Raw genomic sequence first — 24696 nt, 5'->3', positions numbered from 1 at the left:
GATTGGTTAGGCTTTAGGCAATTGAAACATGGACTCCTGTTATCTATTTTGGACGGATTTGTTCTAACGTGGAGACATTTCAAGCGCAAACATTTATAATTCAGTAACTTCCAAGATTCTTAAGATCTTGGGTGTTTCTGTTAATGTCATGCTTTGGGAACTTAAGTGGGGAGTAGAAAGTACACTTGGGCCTTTGTCAACTTTTGTGAGACGATGAGTTAAGATCACTTAAGTATCTCTCTTTATATTACAAACATCCCAGACCCAAGGTTTAGGAAATCATCATAGTAGGAAAAGTAAAATCCACTCCAGTGGTACAAATACGCTCAATCTGGGTACCCTATTCCAGTGGATGGAATCTTTCCTGTTGTATTTACTTATTTATTTTGCTGATGAAGATTCACCCTCAGCTAACATCCACTGCCAATCTTCCTAGTTTTGTACGTGAGCCACTGCCACAGCATGGCCACTGACAGACTAGTAGTGTAGGTCCACACGCAGGAACCGAACCTGGGCTGCCATAGTGGACAGTGCCGAACTTAACCATTAGGCCACCAGGGCTGGCCTTCCTGTAGTACTTAAGTAGTGAAGTAGTGCCAGTGTCCTGGTGATATTCTTACCAAGCGTGTAACCCTATGAGACTGCTGGGCCTGGCCTCAGAAAGGCTTTCCTTTTTATGTAAGGATGATAATGGTTGATGCTCCATGATTGGAGATGCTTTACCCTGGAGTTCTGCTTTGCAGGAGCCACATGCCCACTGGTAAGTAAGAACTGCTTGGGAAAATATGAAGCATTGCTGTAGGAGCAGGGAGAGGCTGCTGGAAATCTACATTCTGATCCCCTACCCTCAAGACATTCCTTTTTGAAAGTTAACATGTATTTCTTATATGATTTCTTTTAATGCCATAGAAAAGATATTGTACAAACCTGTTAAGATTAAAACTAAAGTTTAAAAAACCTCACAAAATGTTATGGGGCAAACTGTACACAATGTAAACTTGTTCCCTAAAGCTTAAGAAAGTGTATATCAGCAAGGCATAGTATTTCTTTCCCAGCTATAAAATTGGTTTTTACAATCACATCATAAAACTTCAGTGTAGTAAGAATTAGAGCATGAAAAGAAACAACACTTTTTCCTATGTATTGACTTAGAAATTGCATACCTAGAATCTTCAGCTCAGCACTTGCGTAAATGGCTCCATATTTATTTTCAGCCAAACACTGATACATTCCAGCATCTGATTGATTCACATTGTGGATCATCAATACTCCATTAACCATCTCAACCCTACTCTGTAATGGAATAAAAAAAATTAGATATAGAAAATGAAAAAATCATACAGATTTTGCAGTTGCTCTCTCCTAGACTGAGAAAAAAAATGCCTCCGATTAATGCAGTTGAGTGTTATTTGGCAACATAGCAACACAAATTTACTGTTCATTATTTTAACATGTCTTTTGTGAGTTACAACTAGTTCTTGGTCAGAAAGGAAATTATAACTATATTTTCCTGTACTTATGAGTTTTAGTTTTAGTTTTGTTCTTAAACTGAGCTACTTTTGTTTGTATCCTGGTTGAGTCTCTGAAGGATGAACAGCAGATGGTACTTTTCTTTAAATTCATTTTACAAAGAAGAAGCAGGGGTTGACATGGTGGAAAGGGTGGTGCCTGTAGACACATGAGATCAAGGTTAAAAATAGCCCAGGTCACGACAAGAATCTCTTTGCTATATTGATCTGGTCAGGACTTTACATTTTCTCTCACTTCCCAAAAAACTAAAACACGTAAAAAAGTGCCCTGCAACTGGATTCTGTATAAAATTATTGTTCAGAAAATATAAACTTCATTATCAGACAAAACTTAATATAGAAGTCAGAAAATTCAGGTCAACTGCAGCCAAGAGGACATTTCGAAAACAAATTTTAAATTTTGAAGGTTGTTAAACACACCAGGAGTCTTGTCTACTTAATGCCAAGCAAATCATTTTTTTAATTTAGCCAGCAGTGCTTTATCTATCAGTAGAGACGCCAAATAATTTGACATCATTTTCAAAAGAAGCCCGTTCATTTTGCAGATGTATTATCTGCCAATGGAATTTATTTTATCTGGGAGTAGAAAATAAGACCAACATCGCCCCTTCTCAAGGTTTATCTGGTGTCTCAGGAGAACTGGAGAGAAAGAGGCAATACATCAATGTCTCAGGATTCCCCTCACCTTCAGCTCTATTGTTCTTTTTATTTGTGTCCATCTTTTTGGTAAGTGCATTCTGTTTTGGCCTAACTGGCTCTAGGAGAAGGGGATTTTGGAGCTGGAAGGGACTGTGGGATGATCTGATCCAATCTCTTCATTTTACAAAGGAGCAAACTGAAGCCCAAAGAGATAAATGACAGACAAGAGGCCCATTGGAATGGCAGGACCTAGGCAGAACCTGTATTTGGAATTTCAACTTTGTACACTTCCCCTCCATTTTGGCCATAAATAGTGACCTATTCCCTTCTTCCCTCCTTCTTGCAAAGGCCATAACAAGGGAAAGAATCAGCTAAAATTATTACCATTATTCTGAAATTAAATAGTAATTGATTTATATTCAGATCCAGTACCCATTAAGTTGTTTTAAAAACACTCAGTAGATTTACCAAACAGATATTTAAGTCTATTGGTAGCAAGATGGCACAGAAAGAACCTGCCCAGGACACAGAAGACTAGAATTCTATTCCAATGTCATCTCTAACTAGATATGCAATCTTGGGCAAGCCACTTTAGTTCTTGGGTTAACTCCATCATCTGCAAAGTGACAGCAACAAGCTAAATGATATCTAAAAGCCAGCTAGAAATGGCAATGAATCTATGATAGTCATTGATATTTTCCTATGACTTTATAAGATTGAGTAAAATTTAAAGAAACAATGTATTACTCAAAAGCTAATGACATAATTAAAAATAAAATTTGGTTATATATTTGTTATATTTCTTACTCCAAATATATTATAAGGCATAAGTAAGAAATAGCTTTCAATAAGACTCATGGAGGATAATTTGACCTGTGTGAAATCCTGCTAACATTTCACTGGAACAGGCTCATAGTCACCAACAGTACCTGAGGCAAGAGGGGCACTCCATTCTTCAGCCAACGGTATGTGGGTCTGGGTTTTCCGGTAGCCTTACATTCCCATCTGAGAGGGCTCCCGCTGTCCAACTGAGTATCATTCAGTTTTTCTACCCAGTGTGGGTAAGCTGTAAGAGTTTAAGCATTAAGGAAGAGCGATTTCATTTCTCAGACACTTTACCAACTTCGAAATTCATATGGAAATAATTATTACATTAAAAATGTTTTAAATCAATTCATGTAACTATGGACGTTTGGAAGAGGCACAGCATTGCATTACACACAGAACTCTATTTCCTGTGTAAAAAGAATATAGCAGCGATGATATTTTGATAATTTAAATTACTTTTGTAAGCTAAGTGAAGTATATCTTATTGTTTTACCCACTTTACAGCAAGTGGCTAGATTCTCCCCAAGGCACCGGAACCTGTTTAGTAGGAAGTCCGGTACTTGGAGGCATCACTTTTTGCAAGTATTAGGGCAGCATTAGCACAAGTTGAAGTAATACAACATGTCCATTTATTGAATAACTGCTCTTCTTTCTTTTTTCCCAATAGAACCTGAATGGCTTCAGAATAATAATTTATAAATTCAAATTTCACTTGGAAAAATTTTTCTGTGTTTTCTATATTTACAAAATAGCATTCTTCAAATATATTTATTTAAGAAAAAGCTTTGGAAGTTCCAACAGAGAGATATTCCTATATCAATAAAGAGACAATGTTGTAACTGTATGAAAACTATAACATACAAGTTAATGTGTCTTTCCTCCTTTGCCTCATTTTTAAAATAAAAATACGAAAACAAGTGACTCTTTGTCCAAAATACTCTGTTTGAAACAATTAAAGCAATACATGCAAAAAAAATATTGAACTGAATTATTTCTCTCTAGTAACTTTTTTTGGCACAAAACTAAAAAATACTCTACTTTGTGCTAGTGAGGACTTTAATCATTGACTCATTCACCTCATACTATTTGTCCTTGCTCAATCTTAGAGGCTATTAGGGATACAGGAACCCGTATGTCCCACGTTTAAGGAGTTTATACCATGGTAGAGGAAATTTAAAGTCAATGTCAGAGGAAAGGGTAGCATCAGAAAGAAAAGATATGCTGAAGGAAACTGCACAGGAATATAAGAATCATGGGTCTAAAGGGAGAGGAGATGTCCAAACCTAAGCCAGTCTAGAAGGGAGGAGAAAGAGCAAGAGAGAAAGAACTTTCACTTATTAAATACTAGTCCTAGACACTGAGCTATACTATCAATTAATCCCTGCCACATTGATCCTGAAAACAAACATATTTCACTTTATGAATCAGGAAACTTTGAGGAAATTTACCCAAGGTCACATAGGTATTAAAGTGATACAAACCACTTTCAAAGTCAGAGATTTCTGACTCCAGAGAGCACACATTTCTCCCATCCCACTCTGGCAGATTAAAAAATGAGTTGGAAGCATTTGCTGTATTCCTAGTGTGTTTTACCTTCTACTTTTTTCTAAATGGGAATTTTGTTTTTACTAGCTCATTGGTCTTCCAGCCAATATATATTTATCTACTGCATGGTCAGGATTTGAAGGCCTTTGAATACACTCTGTGATTCAACTTCAAGCCTATAAGCTATCATTCAAAAATCTTAACCTTGATGAGCTTCAAATATTGATTCTGATTTTTGTGCCTAACTTCTGAAATCAGTCTCTTTGGAGGTACGCATCATACATGTATGTGTTTACTTTAGACACAACCCAGAACCACAGATAATAGGATATTGGTTAGTTGATATGTCTCTCTCTTTTTTTTTTGGTGAGAAAGATTGGCCCTGAGCTAACACTTATTGACAATCTTCCTCTTTTTGCTTGAGGAAGATTGTCTTTCAGCTAACATCTGGACCAGTCTTCCTCTATTTTCCAAGTGGGTTGCGGCAACAGCATGGCTTGATGAGTGGTGTAGGTCTGCACCTGGGATCTGAACCTGCAAACCCCAGGCTGCTGAAGTGGAGCACATGAACTTAACCACTATGTCACCCGGCTGGCCCCTCATATGTCTCTTAATGAATTGTAGCTAGCACTGCAATACAGTTTGTGGGAGTTAAAAATAAGTTGAAAGGAGATCTTAAAAAGTTACTAAAATGAAAAATTAGAAAGAAAAAACTATTACAATAAAAACAGATTGCATAATCTTGAAAAGAGAAAAACTGCAAACCAAAATAATGCTTCTTCACACATATTTTGGATTGCTTTATAAAATTGGCCTAATTTAGAGTCCTGATTCCAAAATGAATTTGTCATAGGAATCAAAGTGATCAACGAAATTAAAAAGAAATAATTCTTGCTTTCTTTTCTTCTTCAAATATTTACTGACACCACCATCGGGACAATGCTTAGCACTGAGAATACAGATGATTGTGCCACAATGTTTGTTTACTGTTAGCTCAAAATTTAGCAGATAAGACAGATATGCAATTGAAATATTATTCAAATTCACTCTACCAACAATTCTACAAGTAAAAATGGCCTATTACTCTGGCCCAGAATTTTAAAAAAATAGCTAGTAACTTCTTTTATCTGGCTTTTGTCAGGCTACCTATTGTAGGATGTGAAAAATCTGATAGACATATGGCAATTTAAACCCAGAAGCTGTTACACTCTCACCAGATGCACTGTAGATTGGCAACTACTTATGTAATACGTTTGAGCTTCAGATCAGTCTCCAGGTTACATTTTTTAAAACACTGAGCAGATGTGCATAAGGAAACTCTTGCTTATTATCTCTTGTCATTAGAAATCTGAAAATCTCTGTTGACAAATGCTAATAGTTATTAGCCTCCTTCCTTGCTACTATGCTCTTAAGTGTTGCAGAGTCAACATATTTTATCCACATAGATCATTTTCGATACTAGGACTCTCAGCTGTGGACCAGTAAGTGGTAACATGGTATACTGGAAAGATTATAAAGTTGGGGGTAATTGTAGGTTCAAATCCCAGTACTACCATGCCCTTGTTCTGGTATGTGATCAGGAGTGAGTTATTTAACTTTAATGAGTCTCACCTGTAAGCTGTAGATGGTAATTCCTATTTCAATGGACTACTACGATGATTGCATATAATAAACATTGGTTACTTTCCCCTCACAATTCATTAACTTGAATGTCATTTTGTATCAACTATGAATATATATATGCTACCATTTTCATAATAACAGAGCTCAAGGTGAGAAATTTTCTCCAAATAAATGGATTGAAAAAACTTTCTTTGTGTATGAAATTATTAATTAGGAATCTACAATTTTATTATTTCCTATAGTAAAGCTTTAGTGTATTTTAATAGCTAAAACATCTTTAAAAATCATGCCTAATATAGAACAACAACTTTGAAGGAAAGAAAAATAGAGAATAAGAACTAATGGCAAGGATTTTGATGTATCAAACAGTGTTCTCAAAAGTGTGGCAAAAGATGAGTAAATAGGAATTAACTACTCTGCACCCCATTCTCGTCCCATGCCTTAGTTCAGGGCCTCAATATTTCACTGACAGGAAACATCCTATAGTTGGCTGTTGAATCCTGTGTCATTGTCAGTTCTAAGCTGGAACCTGGTTCTGCTGCTTATTATTAATGCAACCTTCAATAATAAGCTCCTTAACCTTTCTAGGCCTTAGTTTCTCCATCTGTCAAGTGGGAATACTAATTCCTAAGGGTTATTGTGAGTTAATGTATGTAAACCACCAATAGTACAGTAGTGTCTGAAACATAAGCTCTTGGCAACTATGCGTTCCCTTCATTAGTTCTTTAGTCTCTCTTGACTTTCATTTATTCTTTACAGTGTACCTGGAAGAATGGTGTGCATATCTAAGCATTAATCTTTACAATAGTATAGAGTTATAATTAAAATTATCCACTGAATGCTGAACATAATGCTTAGTGCTGGGAAGAGCAAGAAAAATAACCAAAGAAAAAAATAGTCTTTGTCTTGAAAAAGTGCATAATCAAATTGCAGACTTTGGAAGCCATTAAAATTAGTGAGGATACTGTCCAGAAATTTTACAAAAATAAGGGACTCTGTGATACTACACTGCACTGAAAATAAAACTGTATTCCTTATTGGATATTTAGTACAATGCAATGTAATTTTCTTTTAAGCATCTTGGTTATGGATATATTTCAATATTGATATATTTCTAGTCTAAATTGTAAATATAAACTATTTCAGTGATCATAGTGACAGTGCCCTTATTCTACAGAATGATCAATTACTAGTTGGTGGGGCACATGATATATATTTGAACTCATAGATCACACATCTTTATATAATAAGATTTTTATGTACTCAAAATACCTCCTATTATGAGAGCTCCTTATATGTAAAAGTCCTTAAAATTGTTTGAGCTTCCTTCTCTCCTTCCTTTCTCCTTTCCTCCTTCCTTTTTTCTTCCTTTCATTTTCTCATTCTTTTGTTCTTTCTTTTCTTTCTCATTGAGAACTTTAACAAGCAAGATCCAACTTACATTGGAAGTATAAAGGCTAAACATTTGGTGTAACTAGTTAAAATAAGGTCTTTTTGATTAATCATGAAAAACTAGAGGGGACAGAAATAACCAAAGAAATTATTTCATCCATAAAACTATTCTATATTATAAACAAAAGGCATATTCAATAGAATAATTATACAGTTATTTATAAGGTTCAAAATATTACCTAAATTGTTTTAATTTTTTGCTAGTTTAAAATTTTTTCCTTTTTATGAGTATTATTTTTCAAATCTATTTGTTTATGCTATATTAGACATGAAAGTTTGCCTTAACTTTTATTTATTTAACTACCATGGACCTCTTTATTTATGTTGTATCATTTTCTGTATTATGTTTGCAATACAGATTCTGAGTTATAAAAAATAAAATATGTGGCTAAAATTTATGCCTGCCACCTACAGTTTTATTGTGCTTCACATTATTGAACTTCTCAGATATTGCATTTTTTATACTCTGAAGGTTTTGGCAACCCTGTGTCAAGCAAGTCTATTGGCTCCATTTTTCCAACAGCATTTGCTCACTTCATGTTTCTGTGTCATATTTTGGTAATTATTGCAATATTTCAAACTTTTTCATTATTATTATATTTATTATGGTGATCTATGATCAATGATCTCAGATGTTACTATTGTAATTGTTTTGGGGCGCCACAAACCGTGCCCACATAAGATGGCAAACAATCAGCAAATGTGTGTGTTCTGAATGCTCCACTAACCAGCTGTACCCCAATCTCTCTCCCTCTCCCCAGGTCTCTCTATTCCCTGAGACTCAACAATATTGCAATTAGGCCAATTCATGACCTTACAATGGCTTCTAAGTGTTCAAGTGAAAGGAAGAGTCACACGTCTATCATTTTAAATTAAAATCTGGGAAAGATTAAGCTTAGTGAGGAAGGTACGTTGAAAGCTGAGATAGGCCAAAAGCTAGGCCTCTGGTGCCAAATAGTTAGCCAAGTTGTGAACGCAAAGGAAAAGTTCCTGAAGGAAATTAAAAGTGTTACTCAGTGAATACATGAAAGATAAGAAAGCAAAACAGCTTTATTGCTGATATGGAGAAAGTCTTACTGGTCTGGATAGAAGATCAAACAAGGCACAACGTTCCCTTAAGGCAAAGCCTAACCCAGAGTAAGGCCCTAACTTTCTTCAATTCTATGAAGGCTCAGAGAGGTGAGGGAGCTGCAGAACAAAAGTTTGAAGCTAGCAGAGGGTGGTTCATGAGGTTTAAGGAAAGAAGCCGTCTCCATAACATGAAAGTGCAAGGGAAAGCAGCAAGTGATGACATAGAAGCTGCAGCAAGTTACCCAGAAGTCCTCGCTAAGAGAATTAATGAAGTCGGCTACGTTAAACAATGGACTTTCAATGTAGACAAAGCAGCCATCTAGGACTTTCATAGCTAGAGAGAAGTCAATGCCCGATTTCAAAGCTTCAAAGAACAGGTTGACTCTCTTTGTTAAGGGCTAATGCAGCTGATGACTTTAAGTTGAAGCCAGTGCTCATTTACCATTTTGAAAATCCTAAGGCCCTTAAGAATTATGCTAAATCTACTCTGTCTGTGCTCTATAAATGGAGCAAAAAAGGCTGGGTGACAGTATATCTGTTTACAACTTGGTTTACTGACTATTTTAAGCCCACCATTGAGACCTATTGCTCAGAAAAACAAGATTCTTTTCAAAATATTTCTGCTCAGTGACAATACACTTGGTCACCCAAGAGCTCTGATGGAGATATAGAATAAGATTAATGTTATTTTCATGCCTGCTAACATGACATCCATTCTGCAGCCCATGGATCAAGGAGTAATTCCAACTTTCAAGGTTTATTATTTAAGAAATACATTTCATACGGCTATAGCTGCAATAGAGAGTGATTCCTCTGATGCCTGGGCAAAGTAAATTGAAAATATTCTGGAAAAAATTCACCTTTCTAGATGCGATGAAGAACATTCGTGAATCTTGAGAAGAGGTCATAACATCAACATTAGCAGGATTTGGAAGAAGCTGATTCCAACCCTCATGAATGAGTTTGAGGGGTTCAAGACTTCAGTGGAGGGAGTAACTGATGATGTGGTGTAAATAACATGAGAACTAGAATTAGAAGAGGAGCCTGAATGTGTGACTGAATTGCTGAATCTCATGATGAATCTTTAATGAATGAGGATTTGCTTCTCATGGATGAGCAAAGAAAGTGGTTTCTTGAGATGGAGTCTACTCTTGGTGGAGAGGCTGTGAAGAATGTTGAAATGACAACAAAGGATTTAGAATATTACATCAACTTAGTTAATAAAGCCACAGCAGGATCTGAGAGGGTTGACTCCAAGTTGGAAATAAATTCTACTGTGGGTAAAATGCTATCAAACAGCATTACACACTACAGAGAAATAGTTCATGAAAGGAAGAGTCAATCGATGGGACAAACTTCATTGTTGTCTTATATTAAGAAATTGCAACAGCCACCTCAGGCTTGAGCAACCACCACCCTGATGGTCAGCAACCATCAACATGGAGACAAGACCCTCCACCATCAAAAAGATTATGACTCATTGAAGGCTCAGATGATGGTTAGATTTTTTTAGCAATAAAGTACTTCTTAATTAAGATATGTACATTGATTTCTAGAAATAATGCTATTGCACACTTAATAGGCTACAATATAGTGTAAGCATAACTTTTATATGTACTGGAAAACCAAAAAATTCATGTGACTCACTTTACTGTGATATTTGCTTTATAGCACTGGTGTGGAACTGAGCCTACAATATCTCCAAGGTATGCCTGTATATTAGCATTCATTTTATAACAATTTGACCAAAAAATGAGTATAGAAAATTTGTCTTAGAACCTTGGTTCATCTTTTGAGTCTAACAACTGAATATGTAAAGCATTCCCCTAATTAGACTTTCAAGAAGAAAGTGAGCCACAAGAAAGACCCTGTTTTCAGTACTCTGTGAATATTGACCACTTGGAGAAAAAAATGTCAGCCTCTACTTCTAACAGGTGAAGTTCAGGTTTCAGAGCTTCCAACAGAAATCCATTCCACAGAGAGAAGATTCTCTGTACAAACCATGGATACAGTGGAACATTCATGCATCATGCTATTCTGTATCTACTGATAGGTGGAAATGTTACCCAAGATTCTTTCCACATTTTACAGAATTTGGTGAGTGAGGAGGAAAGCTCTCATGTCAAACACAACAGTTTTCAAAGCACAAATGTTGAGTGACTATGTAATAACCAAGATACTTCTGGAAGTGAAATAGGGCACTGTTCATAATTGTCCCAGTGCAATAGACATAAATGGGGACTATCCAGGGCAAATGAGGGGCAGGGCAGGAAACCATCTTACTCATGGGCTGTAGTGAAAGGCCACCGTCTTCCAAGATACCCTCCCACACTGTCAGCAATATATGCCAAAGTAACTAGCTGGCCCAGTTCTTTTTTCTTTTCTTTTCAAAAGTCTTGATTATTTTCTATTCAAAATCATGCATGTTTTGGTCAGGTTTGTCCTTACCTGGCTGACCTACAGTGTATGTTTAATTTTGCATGACAAGGAGAGCCCACGGTCTAGTTACATACTCTCTTACCAGAAGGTATACCAGTAATACTGAGTAAAAACTATTTTTTTTCTACTTTTGTGGCAACAATTGTTACTGACTATGAATCAAGTAGCTGGAGTGGGGAGAGGGGCAAGTAGAGCAGTGCCAAATAGGAGCTCCTGTCCCAGACTATAAATTGAATTCTTATTAAGGTGTGAGCCATCCTTCACGACACAGAGATTTGGGACTTTCACCAAATAACCTTAAGAGTAATAGGCATTCCTTGCCTTTTTTTGTGGTTTTGAATAGCAAAGTTATGGTTGAACACTAGTCTTTCAGTATCAGATTTTTATCTGTAAAGAGGGACTAGTACCACTTCACGTTATTGCTGTGAGGATAAACTGACATAACGTACTTCAATGTTAATTATTATTCATTGGAGTACAGAGCGATCATTTTTTTCTATGGCTAGAGAATTGACTTGAGGCAAGGAATTGTGAACAGTTTGATTTGTAGATTTCGTCTAGATATAATATCCATGGCCTAAAAATAACCAAAGCAGTGCTGGTACTTCAATCTTCCAAACTTCTGAACGACCCTATGTCTCTTTCTTCCAGGATGCTTTCCCCTGTGTAGCCTTTAAGGTACAAATCCTCTGGAAAGGTTTCCCTGAATCATTCTGGTAGAATGCAGTAGACTCCGGGCTCCTATAATCCTTCACACATGCCCTTATCAGGGCAGAGAGCAGGTTCCACTCTAATGCAGGGTTTGCTTTTTATCTAACCCAACAGACCATGAGTTCTTTCCAAGCTCTACTGCAAGCATGTAGAGCAGTACTAGACTCTTAATAAACATTAACTGAATCAATGAATGAATGAATAAAATGTGCATGGCATAGTCAACTTGGCTGTGGTGCTGAATCCCTAAAGGAGTTAGAGATAAAGAAAGAAAAGCAGGTTGAATTCAGATATTAATATTCCAAAATACTCTTTAAGAGTCCCTGTGAAGGACGTTAGCTTTTTAGGAGAACCAATCTTGAGATGCAATGACAGTGGTAGCTGCTTGGCAAATTCAGCCAAATAAGCAATTTGGATAATTTCATATTGGAAGCATCTATATTTGCTTATATCAATTCTCTGTATTATTGTACTCCTCTCTTTTTGGTGTCCTCATCTGAGAAATAATAATACTATTACTTACCCATTATATATAATGTATATTATAAAAGCAAGTACAAAAAGTAGATACGATATGTGATCTTTAGAAGTAAAAATGAGATTGTAGATATTTTTGAAGTAGATTTTCCCAATTCTTACACACAACTTGGTTGGCTTTTTTGCATTTTGGGACAATATAAACACTTGCAGGCTGTGGAGGCTATTTATCATACAGATGTATTAATTTAGGCCAGCGGTCAGCAGAGTTTTTCTGTACAGGACCAGATAGCAAATCTTTTAGGCTTTGCAAATCAGCTGGTCTCTGTCTCAACTACTTAATTCTTCCATATTAGTGCAAAAGGTGACATAGACAATATTCAACTATGTGTGGCTGTGTACCAATAAAATTTTATTTACAAAAAAATACAGTTGGGCAGGATTTTGTTCATGGGCAATAGATTGCAACTCCTGACTCAAGCCCAAGGCAAGAACAAGTTAATAAAAGTTACAAGATTTTTTACTTACCAGAGGATGGCTTTGGTGCCAGGAAAATATCTGATTTTTAAGGATATCAACTCCCTATGCTGTACAAAGAACCTGGTAATTCTCTGTTCATTTTTAATTTAAAGCATTTCTGTGTGTAGGGTAATTTTACATGAAGCTCTACCATGCAAAAGAAGTATGATTATAAATTATTACTTGGTTTTTTTGTACCTAACAAACAATATTTAGTTCCAATTAATTTGCATTTTCAGTTAGACTTTTGGGACTAGAGCATCATGCTTTGCTGGCAACACTTACTGTACACTTGTAATTGTCCACGAAAGGAATTTTTTCCGCGTGAGTTTTCAGCTCTGCACTCATATATGCCTGCGTCGTCCAGCTGCACGTTGGGTATTTCAAGCACTGCCTGAGATTTCCGCAGACGTGCCTTACTGGGAACATAACCATTAACTTTCATCCATGTGATTGTTGGAACTGGGCTACAATAAGGAGAAAAATACCATTAATACACTTTCCACTATTAGGAACATAGATTCTGTTATCTGGTAATTTAAGCACTTAATAGGTTGAGTGCAATAAAGTGTAATCACAATTAAGGAGCATGTGCTGGTTGATAGATTTCACTTTCCACGCAGATTGTCTGGTAAGTAGTTAGATTACAAGGGAGATAGTTTCCCTTTCTTTCATATTTCCGGAAAACAATTCAGAGACAATATTTTATACATTTTAATACATTATACTTTATTTTTTGAAACTTCGTAAGATTGTTTAAATGGCAAAAGTAACTTGGTGAAATTACAAAAGGGAATATATGCCTATGGCAACGAGTCGAACAAAAGAGCTATGAACGAAATGAATTAAGAATTCTTTTTGCCCCCACTCCTACAACTATCTTCTTTCTGCAACAACAAATACAGTTTGCAGGTAATCTCATGCCTCATCTCTATGATTCATATATATATATATACACATATGTTGAGTTATTTTTGTTTTGTTTAAAAAATGTAAGTCTTACATACTTGATATTTTATTATTAAAAGATCAAATCCAAGATTAACTCCTGACTTATTCTGGTTAATGGCTACATATTATCCTACTGCATAGATATATGAAAATTTCATTAACTATCTCCTATAGTTAGATATTCAGCATGGAAGTCTCATTTTTTTTTTTTTGGTCACTAAGAAACAATATTGCTATAAACAACCTTGCAACGTATCATATACTGTGGATTTTATTTTCAGCAACAGGCAGTCACAAAAGTGGAATTGATGGATCAAAGGGCATGCACATTTTTCATTTTAATACATACTTCCAGATTGCTTTTCAATAATACAGTAGCAGTTTCCACAGCTATCAGTAATATACGAGACTGCTCCCCCATATCCTTGCCACTATTTTATGTGATCAATCGTTTAATTTTTGTCAGTATTGAAAGATAATTAAAGGCATTTTTTTGCTACTTTAATTAATATTTCTTTGAACGCAAAGAAGGTTGAACATCTTTCATAATTTTATCAGCTATTTGCATCTGCTTTTCTGTGCATTGTTTGCTTCTGCTCGTTTTCTCATTTTTTTCTTTGCCTGTTGCACGGTTTAAATTAATTTCTCAAAATTCTTTGTGTATTACAGCCATTAAGACTTTGTCAGAAAAATTCTTGCTCAGTGTATTGTTAGTTTACCATGGCCTCTTTGATGCAATTTTATAAACATTTTTTGGAGAAACAAACATATCTACAGTTTCCTTCACAACTTCTGAATTTTCGTTTGTTTACAAAATTATGTGTAAACCCATTTATGTCCATATTTTCTTCAATATTTCTAGTAGTATTTTTTTATTATTTTCAAATAGTTGGATCTTTAATCCATCTGAATTATATTCACATTTTTGGTGTGAGATAGAAAATGCAACTAATTATTTCGGCATCATTAAAAGCAAACCTCCTCTTTCCACAATATTTGGAATGTTGTCTTTGTCGTATAATTGATTCTCACATACTTGAATCTGTTTCAGGCCCCTCAGTTCTGTTGCACTGATTTATTTATTACTATCTATATTTAATGCACTTTAAGGTCTGCACCCAGTCTGCTTTTTCAATTTGATTTCTCATTACTTCCTTCCATGTCTCTTGACCCAGAAACACATCTCGGTGTGTTTCCAATCATATCTGTTAAAATCCTACTAATCCTTCGAGACCCGTCCTAAATGCCTCTGCTTCGGAAAAGTCTCTCCTTATTTGTGTAGTCTGCTGGGATTTTTTTTCTTTTAAATAACAAAGTGCTTTGTGTATTCTACTTGCATCTCTTATAACATTCCACCACAGATTGTAATTGCTAAGTGTAGGATATTTTTCCACTAATTTTCCTTTTAGGGGTGATAGCAAAGTTCCCTATTATAAACAATCCTATGATAAACACCTTGTGTATTTTTAAAAAATTGTTTTTATTGAGGTAACATTGGTTTATAACATTATATAAATTTCAGGTGTCCATAATTCTATTTCAATTTCTGTGTAGACTGTATCATGTTTGCTATCCGAAGACTAATTACCATAGGTCACTGTACACATGTGTCCTGTCACCCCTTTTGCTCTCTCCCATCGCCCCTTCCTCTCTGGTAACCATCAATCTAATCTCTATATCTTTGTATTTGTCTGTTGTTTTTATCTTTCACATATAAGTGAAATCATAGGCTTTTGACTTTCTCTGACTTAATTTCACTTAGCATAATATCCTCAAGGTCCATCCAGGTTGTTGCAAATGGTAAGATTTCATCTTTGTTTTCTGGTTGAGTCCTATTTCATTATGTGTATATACCACATCTTCTTTATCCTTTCAATGTGTATTTTTGAACACCTTTCTGATTTGCTCCTTAAGAATAAAATACAGAATTGAAATTGCTGGATTAGAGTTGATAATTTCTGCTTGTTTGTTTAGGTCTATATATCTGACATCCAAAAAAATTGAACTTTGCATTTTGGGCTAACCTTATGTTGGCAAGGCGTATCATTTTTTAATATGTATGAGAATTGATTTGCGAGTTTTTTATTTGGAATTTTTGCAACTATATTCAAAGGTAAGATTGTAGTTTATTAGGTTTGTTGGTTTGCACTTGTGCTTATTTATTAGTGAGCTGGTGGCTGGTTTGTTTGCAAGCTAGCTTTGACAGATTTTGTATCATAATGATGGATGATAGCTTGGTAAACATGCCAGAATATTCCCATTTCCTATTCTGTATCACTTAAATAATAGGGAAATAATGTACTCTTTAGAGCAATGATAGAACTCTCACAAAAAGTCACCAGGGTCTGCCACCATCAATGAAGTTAGTTTTTTGACTTTTTTGACACTGTTTTAAATTTCTTCTGTTTTCCCTCTTTTTTTTTTTTTTTTAGACTTTTGTCTTTTATTTAAGGTAAGCTTTTCTTTTCTTTTCTTTTCTTTTTTGGTGAGGAAGATTGGCCCTTAGCTAACATCTGTTGCCAATCTTCCTCTTTTATTTTATTTCTTCCCAAAGTCCCAGTACATAGTCGTACTTCCTAGTGTAAGTCCTTCTAGCTCTTCCATGTGGGATGCTGCCACAGCATGGGTTAAACAGCAGTGTCCAAGTTGGCACCCAGGATCCTAACCAGCGAATCCCGGGCCGCCAAAGTGGAGTGCACAAACCTAACCACTACACAACTGGGCCAGCCTCAATTTCTTCTGTTTTCTTTAATTGTATCATGTTTAAATTTCTGCTTGCATCAACTTTGGCAATTCATGTTCCCCTAGAAAATCAACTATTTTGTCCATAATTTCAATGTTTTATCAGTGAGTTATATAAATAGTAACTGTTTAAAGTTTTAAAAAATCCTTCAATCATGAGTGGTCACACATTGTAATAACAAATTTCCTGGGGATGCAAATAGCCCTGCAACTACACGTTATTTAACATCTCATTTCTTCAGTTCCCATGAATGTAAAAGGTGTTGAAAATATTACTACCTATTTCAGAGAGTAACTGTGAACATTAGATTTAAAGTGCCTGGCACAGAACAAGCAGGCAAAAAGTGTCTGCAATGATATGATGATGACAATGTTTGTATCTTCTTTATAATGTCAATGGTATATATCCCCCCCTTTCTTTTTTTTTTTTGAGGAAGATTAGCCCTGAGCTAACTACTGCCAGTCCTCCTCTTTTGTGCTGAGGAAGACTGGCCCTGAGCTAACATCTGTGCCCATCTTCTTCTACTTTATATGTGGGATGCCTACCACAGCATGGAGTGCCAAGTGGTGCCACGTCCGCACCTGGGATCCCAACTGGCAAACCCGGGCCCACGAGAAGCAGAACGTGGGAATTTAGCCACTGCGCCACCGAGCCGGCCCCTCCCCTTATTTTTTTAGCATTGTATGTTGATAGGAGCATAGCCCTTCAGGTAGTACAGTTTAGATTCAAATACAATTTGGACACAAAGATTCTATGAGACCTTAGGAAAGTTACTGACGTTCTATGAATTTGATTTTTCCATCTGTAAAATGGAGATAATTATTTGTTCTTTCAAAAGCCAATATCTTGGGGGCAGTGACATCATTTCTCTGGTTCAGCAGTAAGTCCACAGCATCTCTTAGAATGCTAGACACATAGTTAGTACTTAATAAATGTTTATAAAGTAAATAAATAAGTGATTCTGATAATATTGTTTTGAGGATTAAATGAGCTAAGTTCTTACGGGTTACTTAGCAAATATATGGCGAATAGAGTACTCAATTAATAGCTATAATGATATTTAAATGATTAGCTTTTTCAGAGATTTTCCTATTTTATTGATCTTTAAAATAAACATTTTGAGTTTTTAATACTACTTGTTGAATAAATCTGTGTAGCTAAATATAGGATCAATTTCTGTGAAAGTTACATGTCGATTGGGAAAAAAGGTACATTTTGTTTATGATAAATGTTTAAAAATTAGCTTTTAGATAGTTTATAATTTTGTCATTCAAATATTATTTTAGTGCTTTTCATAATTTTAAAGCAATTTAACATTTTATCAAATCAGATCTCCTATGAAACATTTGTACATTAAAAAGTTTTTAAAAAAAACTCAACAGATAAAAGCAGAGCTAGTGTGCTTGAAGCAGGAACGAAAGACCTAAGTTATCTGCTTATCCCTCCACTCCACACAGCATAGTAGAAAGCTACTTCTGTCTGTCCTTTTCCATTTTTGTCCTAATTGATCTGTCCCGATGAGAGAATTGTGGTAAACTTCCCACTATTTCCATTACTACCAGTGTTTTTTTGGATTTAGAAAAATTTTATTTTGTACTTTGAGTAATTTTTTCTTTGCAAATAAATGTTTTGAAAGTTAATACAATTTTTAGAGTTTTAATCTATCAAAATAAAATGATCCTCTTCCTAATTTAGTAATATTTTTACTTTAAATAATCCTTTATCCTATTTATCTTCTTTTTTTTTGTGGTGTGTCACTTTGTTTTGATCTGATTTTTCTAAATGGTATATGATTAGATTTAACTTTTGACTCAATTTGAAAAGTTTTGTCCTTTAATGGTGGAATTTGACTTTTTAATTTTGTTCCAATTGATAATAAATATTCTTATTGATCCATTTTGGAATTATGAATACATAAAAATACATAATTTCATATAAAATGTTAATAGCAAGAGACTTTGTAATAAAATGATCATAGATTAAAAATGAACAAGGAAGATATGAGTACAAAAGTAATGTGCAGATTAAAAATAGAGATTAACAAATAAAAATATAAAAGTATAAATATAAAACTCAATGGATGGGTTAAACATTGAATTAGACACAGTCAAATAGAATATTTTCTAAAAGTGAGGAATAGAGTTCCTTATACAGAATAAAGTATCAAGAGACACGGAGATAGAAAATATGGAGTTATGGACATCAGTTAATAGACATGCAATATAAAACTAGAGAGTATAACTTGATTCCAAACATAGATTCAAATAGAGAGAAAAAGAGAGAGAGGTTGTGAGAGAGAGTGACACCAACACTAGATAGAGAGGATACTATGTAATATCTAAAGAGAAAATGGCATTAAATTTTCCCAAAATGATCAAGGACATGAATTTATAAATACAGGAAACCATATATACTGAGTATTACTAAGACTGCAGAACACTAATGACATATATTGGGAACAGTCAGAGAGAGAAGATAGATTATCTACGAAAGAACGATGATTTGAATGTTCACCGGCTTTCCAACAGCAACAATGGAAGCAGAAGATGGTGGAATAGTTAGAGGGGGAAAAACAGAAAGCTATAAACCTAGAATTTTGTGTCTAGTAAATTGTCTTTTAGGAACGAAAAGGAAATGAAGATATTATCAGATCTGCAAAAACTGAACAAGTTTATCACCAACAGACTATCATTGAGGGATATATATATATATTTTAGGAATAATAAAAATGACTCCAAAAAAGAAGCTTAAGATGTAAAAAGAATCGTAATTAAAAAAAAAACCCTATCCAAATAATAACAAAAACAACAACAACCATGTGGGCATATAAAAAGGGACGGAACTAAAATACTGATCAAGAAGAGCATGTAATTAAAGAGAAAGAGTGAAGAGAATTAATAGGTCCTAAAGTTCTTTTATTTTGAGGGAGGATGGTTAAGATATTGATGAACATTAGACTTTAAGTATGTTTGGCAAAATTAATAGAGTAACCATTAAAATAAGAAAAAAAGAGAGTAAAATTTTCCAAACTAATAGAAATTACAGCAACGACTGGAGGGCTCAGCTCTTCCCCAAAGTCATTTCTGTTTTCTCTTGGGCACATGTTTGCTTTTTTTCAAAGCAAATAGGCATGATCTTGATGCTGATTTCTGGCCGTGAAATGTAGTGGAATTGTCCCTGTGACTTCTCCACTCTATCTTTCTCTGTTGGCTATGTGAATACAATGCCCAGGGCAACTTTGGAAGTCGAGATTGAAGGTAGCAGACCCTAGGTCTTTAAATGACTGTGTAGAGGAAAGCGTTAAATGATTCCCTCATCAACGCCAATAAATAACACTCTTTTGGGATACTGCATGCATGAGATATAAATATTCATCTTGCTAAGATCCTAATATTGAAAGTTTATTTGTTATACCTGCTAGCATTACTTTACTAACAGAAATCAGCATATTAAAATGGATAACTGCCATAACAAGACAAAACTATCTCGAAGAGTTGTGACCAAAGGGATGGGGATCTGATACAGGAGAATGAGAAGATGAAGACCCTGTTATGCAGTGGCAACACATTTAATAAAAATTTAATTTTTGATAACTTGGAAAGGTAATCCAAATGCCAACAGAGCATTATGAAAGAGTTAAAAAATAGAATGTTAAAAGTGTGTGTAGATTGTCACTGGCTTCATTATCAAAGAATTAGAGAAAAAGTGATGAGCTCAGAAAAATACTGGCTGGATTGTCAGCAGAATTAATGAGAACAGAAAGTCTTCAAAATGTGGGACCTTGGTCAGTATAGGAGATTAATTGCAAAAAGGGCCTCAATTCTCCATCACTGTCTATATCCACATCCTTTGCCACGTAACCTTGCAGATCTTATCATTAAAGGATGGAGCCTGTTAACCAAAGCTTTGAATCTGAGCTGCCTTATGATTTGCTTTAGCCATTAGAATGTAGCTTTAAGAGGATTTGTGGATTCTTGGACTCTTGCCTTTGCCATGAGAACAAGTTTAAGTTAGCCTGCTGGAGAATGAGAGATCACATGGAGCAATGTCATATCATCTGGGTTGAGGACATTCCAGACCAGTCAGCATCCAACGGACCCTACAGCTGATATATTTAGGGACAAGCTCAGCTGAGATATGCCCAGTCTGAGCCAAATCAGCAGAATGACACAACCAACCAGTCTTGTGATAAATAATAAATAATTGTTGATTGAAACTGCTGAGCTTTGGGGTGGTTTGTTATGCAGCATTATTGTGGCAATAAATATCCAATACAGTTGGAAAATCTAACTTTTTCTAGATTCCAGATAGTAGAAAATGAAAATCAAAAGAGAGAATAACAAGAGCCCATTAACAATCAATCCCATGGCCAGGCTGCAGGTTTTGATCTTCCCAACCAAATCTGCTGGCCTCAACATGGATGACATTACATTGAGAAAAAGAGGCATGGGGACTTAATTATGTATAGGGAATAACTTTGAATGAAGTTACTTGTACATAGAATTGAGTGAAAGCAAACAGGTCAGAAGCCAACTAAATTTTGAGATGACTACATTGCCAAAGAAACCAGGAAACTGAATTTAGAACAACAAAACTTCAAGTATTTGAGCCTTGAAATAAATTTTAGGCTGCCAAATGTAGACCAACAGGAATTTGAGCTGCAAAATCTGTATAGACCCCATGGAAGGAATATTCCATGCACATTTCAATTGTGGCCACGGAGTAAAACAAAAAGGAAAAATGTCAGAGAGTGGAGCCAAGCTACCGTGGAAGAAATCCAAGGCAATTTTTTCGAAAGAGTGATATCAGTGTCTAATTAAGAACCCCCTTTTCTTCCCCCACACACAAGGGAGAGGGGCTTTACAATGAAGGATTTTGCAGGAGAATTTCATATTTGCGATGGACTAGTGACTGGTTTGGGTCTCCTGTTCTTCTCGTTTCTGAATGGAATATTTTTTCTGTAGATAATCAATTCCTGTTCCACCATTGTGTGAGGACACTCAACGTATCTTTCAAGTACATATGTTACAGAATCAGGATGATCCATATCTGGACCTGATGGAGATCTGCAAATCTTGGACCTGAGTGGATGCAAAGACCAAATAGGATTTGTTTTGTCTCCCTCAGGGAGGAAGGTTTAGTGTGTTCAATGTGTGGGAAGAATTGAAATGTTCTTCAGAAGAGTAGACTGCCTAAGTGTACAAAAAACACATTTCTGTTTCTTCCTGAGCACATAATGAGATCTCTTTTTCCAGCATACCTTAGGTAGGGGCACGTGATTGAGTTCCAGTCATTAGAATAGGAAAAAAATAATGTACCAAACATCATCCAGGTACCAAACCTTCCACATGATCCTCTGTTTTCACTTTCCCTCCATCTGCTGGATAGATGTTAATCCCAATGGTAATTTTTATAGGAAAATATTTTTATGTCCTTGTTGTAGGGAAAGATTAATTTTTCAAACAACATGTACAACATTGCTATCCATAAAAAATTATTGATACAGTTTACTGCATTAATATTAACAATTTCTTTTCATTGAAAGACACACCCAGGAGAAGTAATTTGCCACACAAATAATTGATAAAGACTAATAGGTTAAATAAAGAACTTCTATAAATCTATAAGAAAAATAGCTTAGCAATGTTCAAAAGTCAAGCAAAAATAAAGAATATATTTTTGAAGATACAGCCCTATGTCATAAGATAATTTTGTTATAACAAGTCACAAGGATGATAAAACACATACTTCAGCTCGTTGGTTTCCCCTTGAGGGGAAACAGGCTGCTGGTATTGTTGAAGATCTTAACTTGGTTACTGGGTTCACAAACATTCTTTCATAGTAATCATATTATGCTAAAAATTACGTAGATCAAAAGTGTTTGATGTTTTCATTCCTCACTCATGTATTCTCAGAGATAATTGTCATCCTTTTCCAAGTGCAAATTTGGTGGGTAAATAAACCTTATTTTAACATCTAAATTATTATTCTATTCATCTTATTATCATCAGGTTTTATAATCACTATTTTATTTTGTGATAGCATCTCTAGTACAGCTATGCTTTTTTTGAAAAAAATAGACATAAATCTAAAAGAACTCATGTAAAGTCATTCATATTTTCCCACTGGCCTATAGAGTAATAATAGAGTAATAATAGCTTCAATTCTGTCTTGCAGGGCAAATGATTTCTGGCACTTTACATTAAGTTTCTTCATCCCTACATTCTCTACCAGTTAGTTAATCAACACATAAATAGTTTAATGTCGTGAAGTCTCACTCAAAAAAAAGGCTTAGCTATTTCATATGAGAATAATCACTTCTTGATATTACTTTCTTACATCCAGATTTCTATATTTTCCCCTCAGTAAAACACAAAATTACTGAAATAAACACTTATTTTGCATGGCATCTTTTTCTTCTTCTTTCTTTAAAGTTTTGGGGCTTGCTAAATGAAATTACAGCTGAACCTGAATTATTTATCTAAGAACACACTACCTCACATAGTCATGACCAAAGTTAAAATGGCTATTCTCCACTTTTCTAAATTTTTAATGTCTTAATTTTCAGGGATATATCCATCGACTTCCTGATTGAACCATTTTAAGCTACTTTATTTACTTAACTGTAATAAAATCTTAATTACTATACATTCTCTCATTCAATTTCCCAGGGAAAGGAACCCCCTATAAATAAAAAAAAAATTGTGATATGAAAGGCAAGACTGTGGGACAGAGATGAGTAGATCCAAGATATGAGATTTCAGGGGGCAGGAGAAAATACTTTCGGTAACAGAGAGACAAAAGTGCACTTTGATGGTGTAAGAAGAAAGGAGATTCAGCACAGAAAAAAATCAAGAGAACTTCAGTAATAAGAGAGGTTATTACTGGCAATGGTTAAATGGCAGGGTGAGAAGTCTCAAGTATGTTCACTAACTCCTTCGGTAAAACTTTTCCAAGTCCTCGCTATATGCCAGGCCTGTATTAGAAGTGAAGATCAACAAAAAGAAGGATATAATACCTTAAGGAATTTAAGACTTAATTAGAAAGACAAATAAACCAAATGATTCAAATACAGAAGAGAACATAGTCAAGAAGACTGTTTATGTTAGGCTGGAAGGTGAGGGAATGCAGCCCTGAAGAGAAGACATGTGAGGTGAGCCTTGAAGAACAAGGAAAATTTATCCAGGCAGCGAAAGTATGTTCTTGGCAGAGAAATCCATGTGCATGAACACAGAGAAACATAAGATAGCAAGACAAATTCGCAGAACTTCACATGGCTGAGGCTGCTGGCTTGCATGATGTGGGCAGGCAAGCACTGGCAAGTTGATGAGAAGTGCATATTTTCCCTTCAAAGACAAAGATAGCTTCAAATTGTAAAAGTCTTAATGCTGTTTACTTTCATTTTTTTTCTTTCTAGTATCCTCAAAATTAGTATCCTAAAATTTTTGCCTCCAAGTTGTTGGAAGATTTGGAATGTGAAAAGTTTGAAAAGCATTGATGGAGAGGCTGAAAATTTGTTTGGAAAGACTTCTGCATGCAATGACATACACAAGCTATTATTGTATGAAATAGTGATTCTGAGCTGACTGGCAGTGCTAACTTTTTACTGGCATTTTGGGCACTCCATATTCATTTATGTTGTCCATGACAACTTAGGGGAAATCAAATAATTTTTGCTGTTTTCAAATGACTTATTTGTAATCAAGGATGACTCGTTCATTTTTTTGTAGGCATGTGGAACTTGAAAAAGTCATCTGAGAGTATAGCAAAATTTTAATCTGCTTAATATTATAATATTATTCAAAGCAAATTTCTTTTGAATAATAATCTAAAAGTGGGGTTGTGGCTTAAAAAGAGGACTGATGTTAGCTACATTGAAAGGATGAGTAGAAATGTCAGCTTTGATGGTAAGGCAGAGCACAGTTAAATTTTTCCCTATTTTAGTCTGTTGAAATTATCTCTCTTCAACTACATATTTGATTTTCATGTCGAATAAGCAACGCAACTTCAAGAAGATAAAGGGGCTTTTTTCAAGCTAATGTTATACTGAGGATGGCACTATTCATTTGGCTCAAAAATATCTTGTTAATAACAGTAAAAGACTATGTGAAGCCACACTGAAATTCTGACACAAGGTTTTTGTTATGCGCTGTTGAAATGACAGGATAA

General features: G+C 35.1%; 1 protein-coding gene across 2 annotated transcripts in view; it reads right to left on the bottom strand.

Moving 5' to 3' along the window:
- The window catches only part of CNTN5 (contactin 5), a 1129093-nt gene that overhangs the window by 233580 nt on the left and 870817 nt on the right, over nucleotides 1–24696 (bottom strand). For both annotated transcript variants that reach the window (XM_070623012.1, XM_070623013.1), the window contains 3 exons: nucleotides 13119–13300; nucleotides 3098–3234; nucleotides 1164–1293 (listed from right to left, as the gene is read on the bottom strand). In XM_070623012.1, coding sequence (XP_070479113.1) covers nucleotides 1164–1293; nucleotides 3098–3234; nucleotides 13119–13300 — 449 coding nt within the window. The remainder of the gene's footprint in view (nucleotides 1–1163; nucleotides 1294–3097; nucleotides 3235–13118; nucleotides 13301–24696) is intronic.

Source organism: Equus przewalskii, chromosome 6 (assembly GCF_037783145.1).
Source record: "Equus przewalskii isolate Varuska chromosome 6, EquPr2, whole genome shotgun sequence".
Classification (NCBI taxonomy): Eukaryota; Metazoa; Chordata; class Mammalia; order Perissodactyla; family Equidae; genus Equus; species Equus przewalskii.
This window is presented reverse-complemented; position numbering and strand designations above follow the sequence as displayed.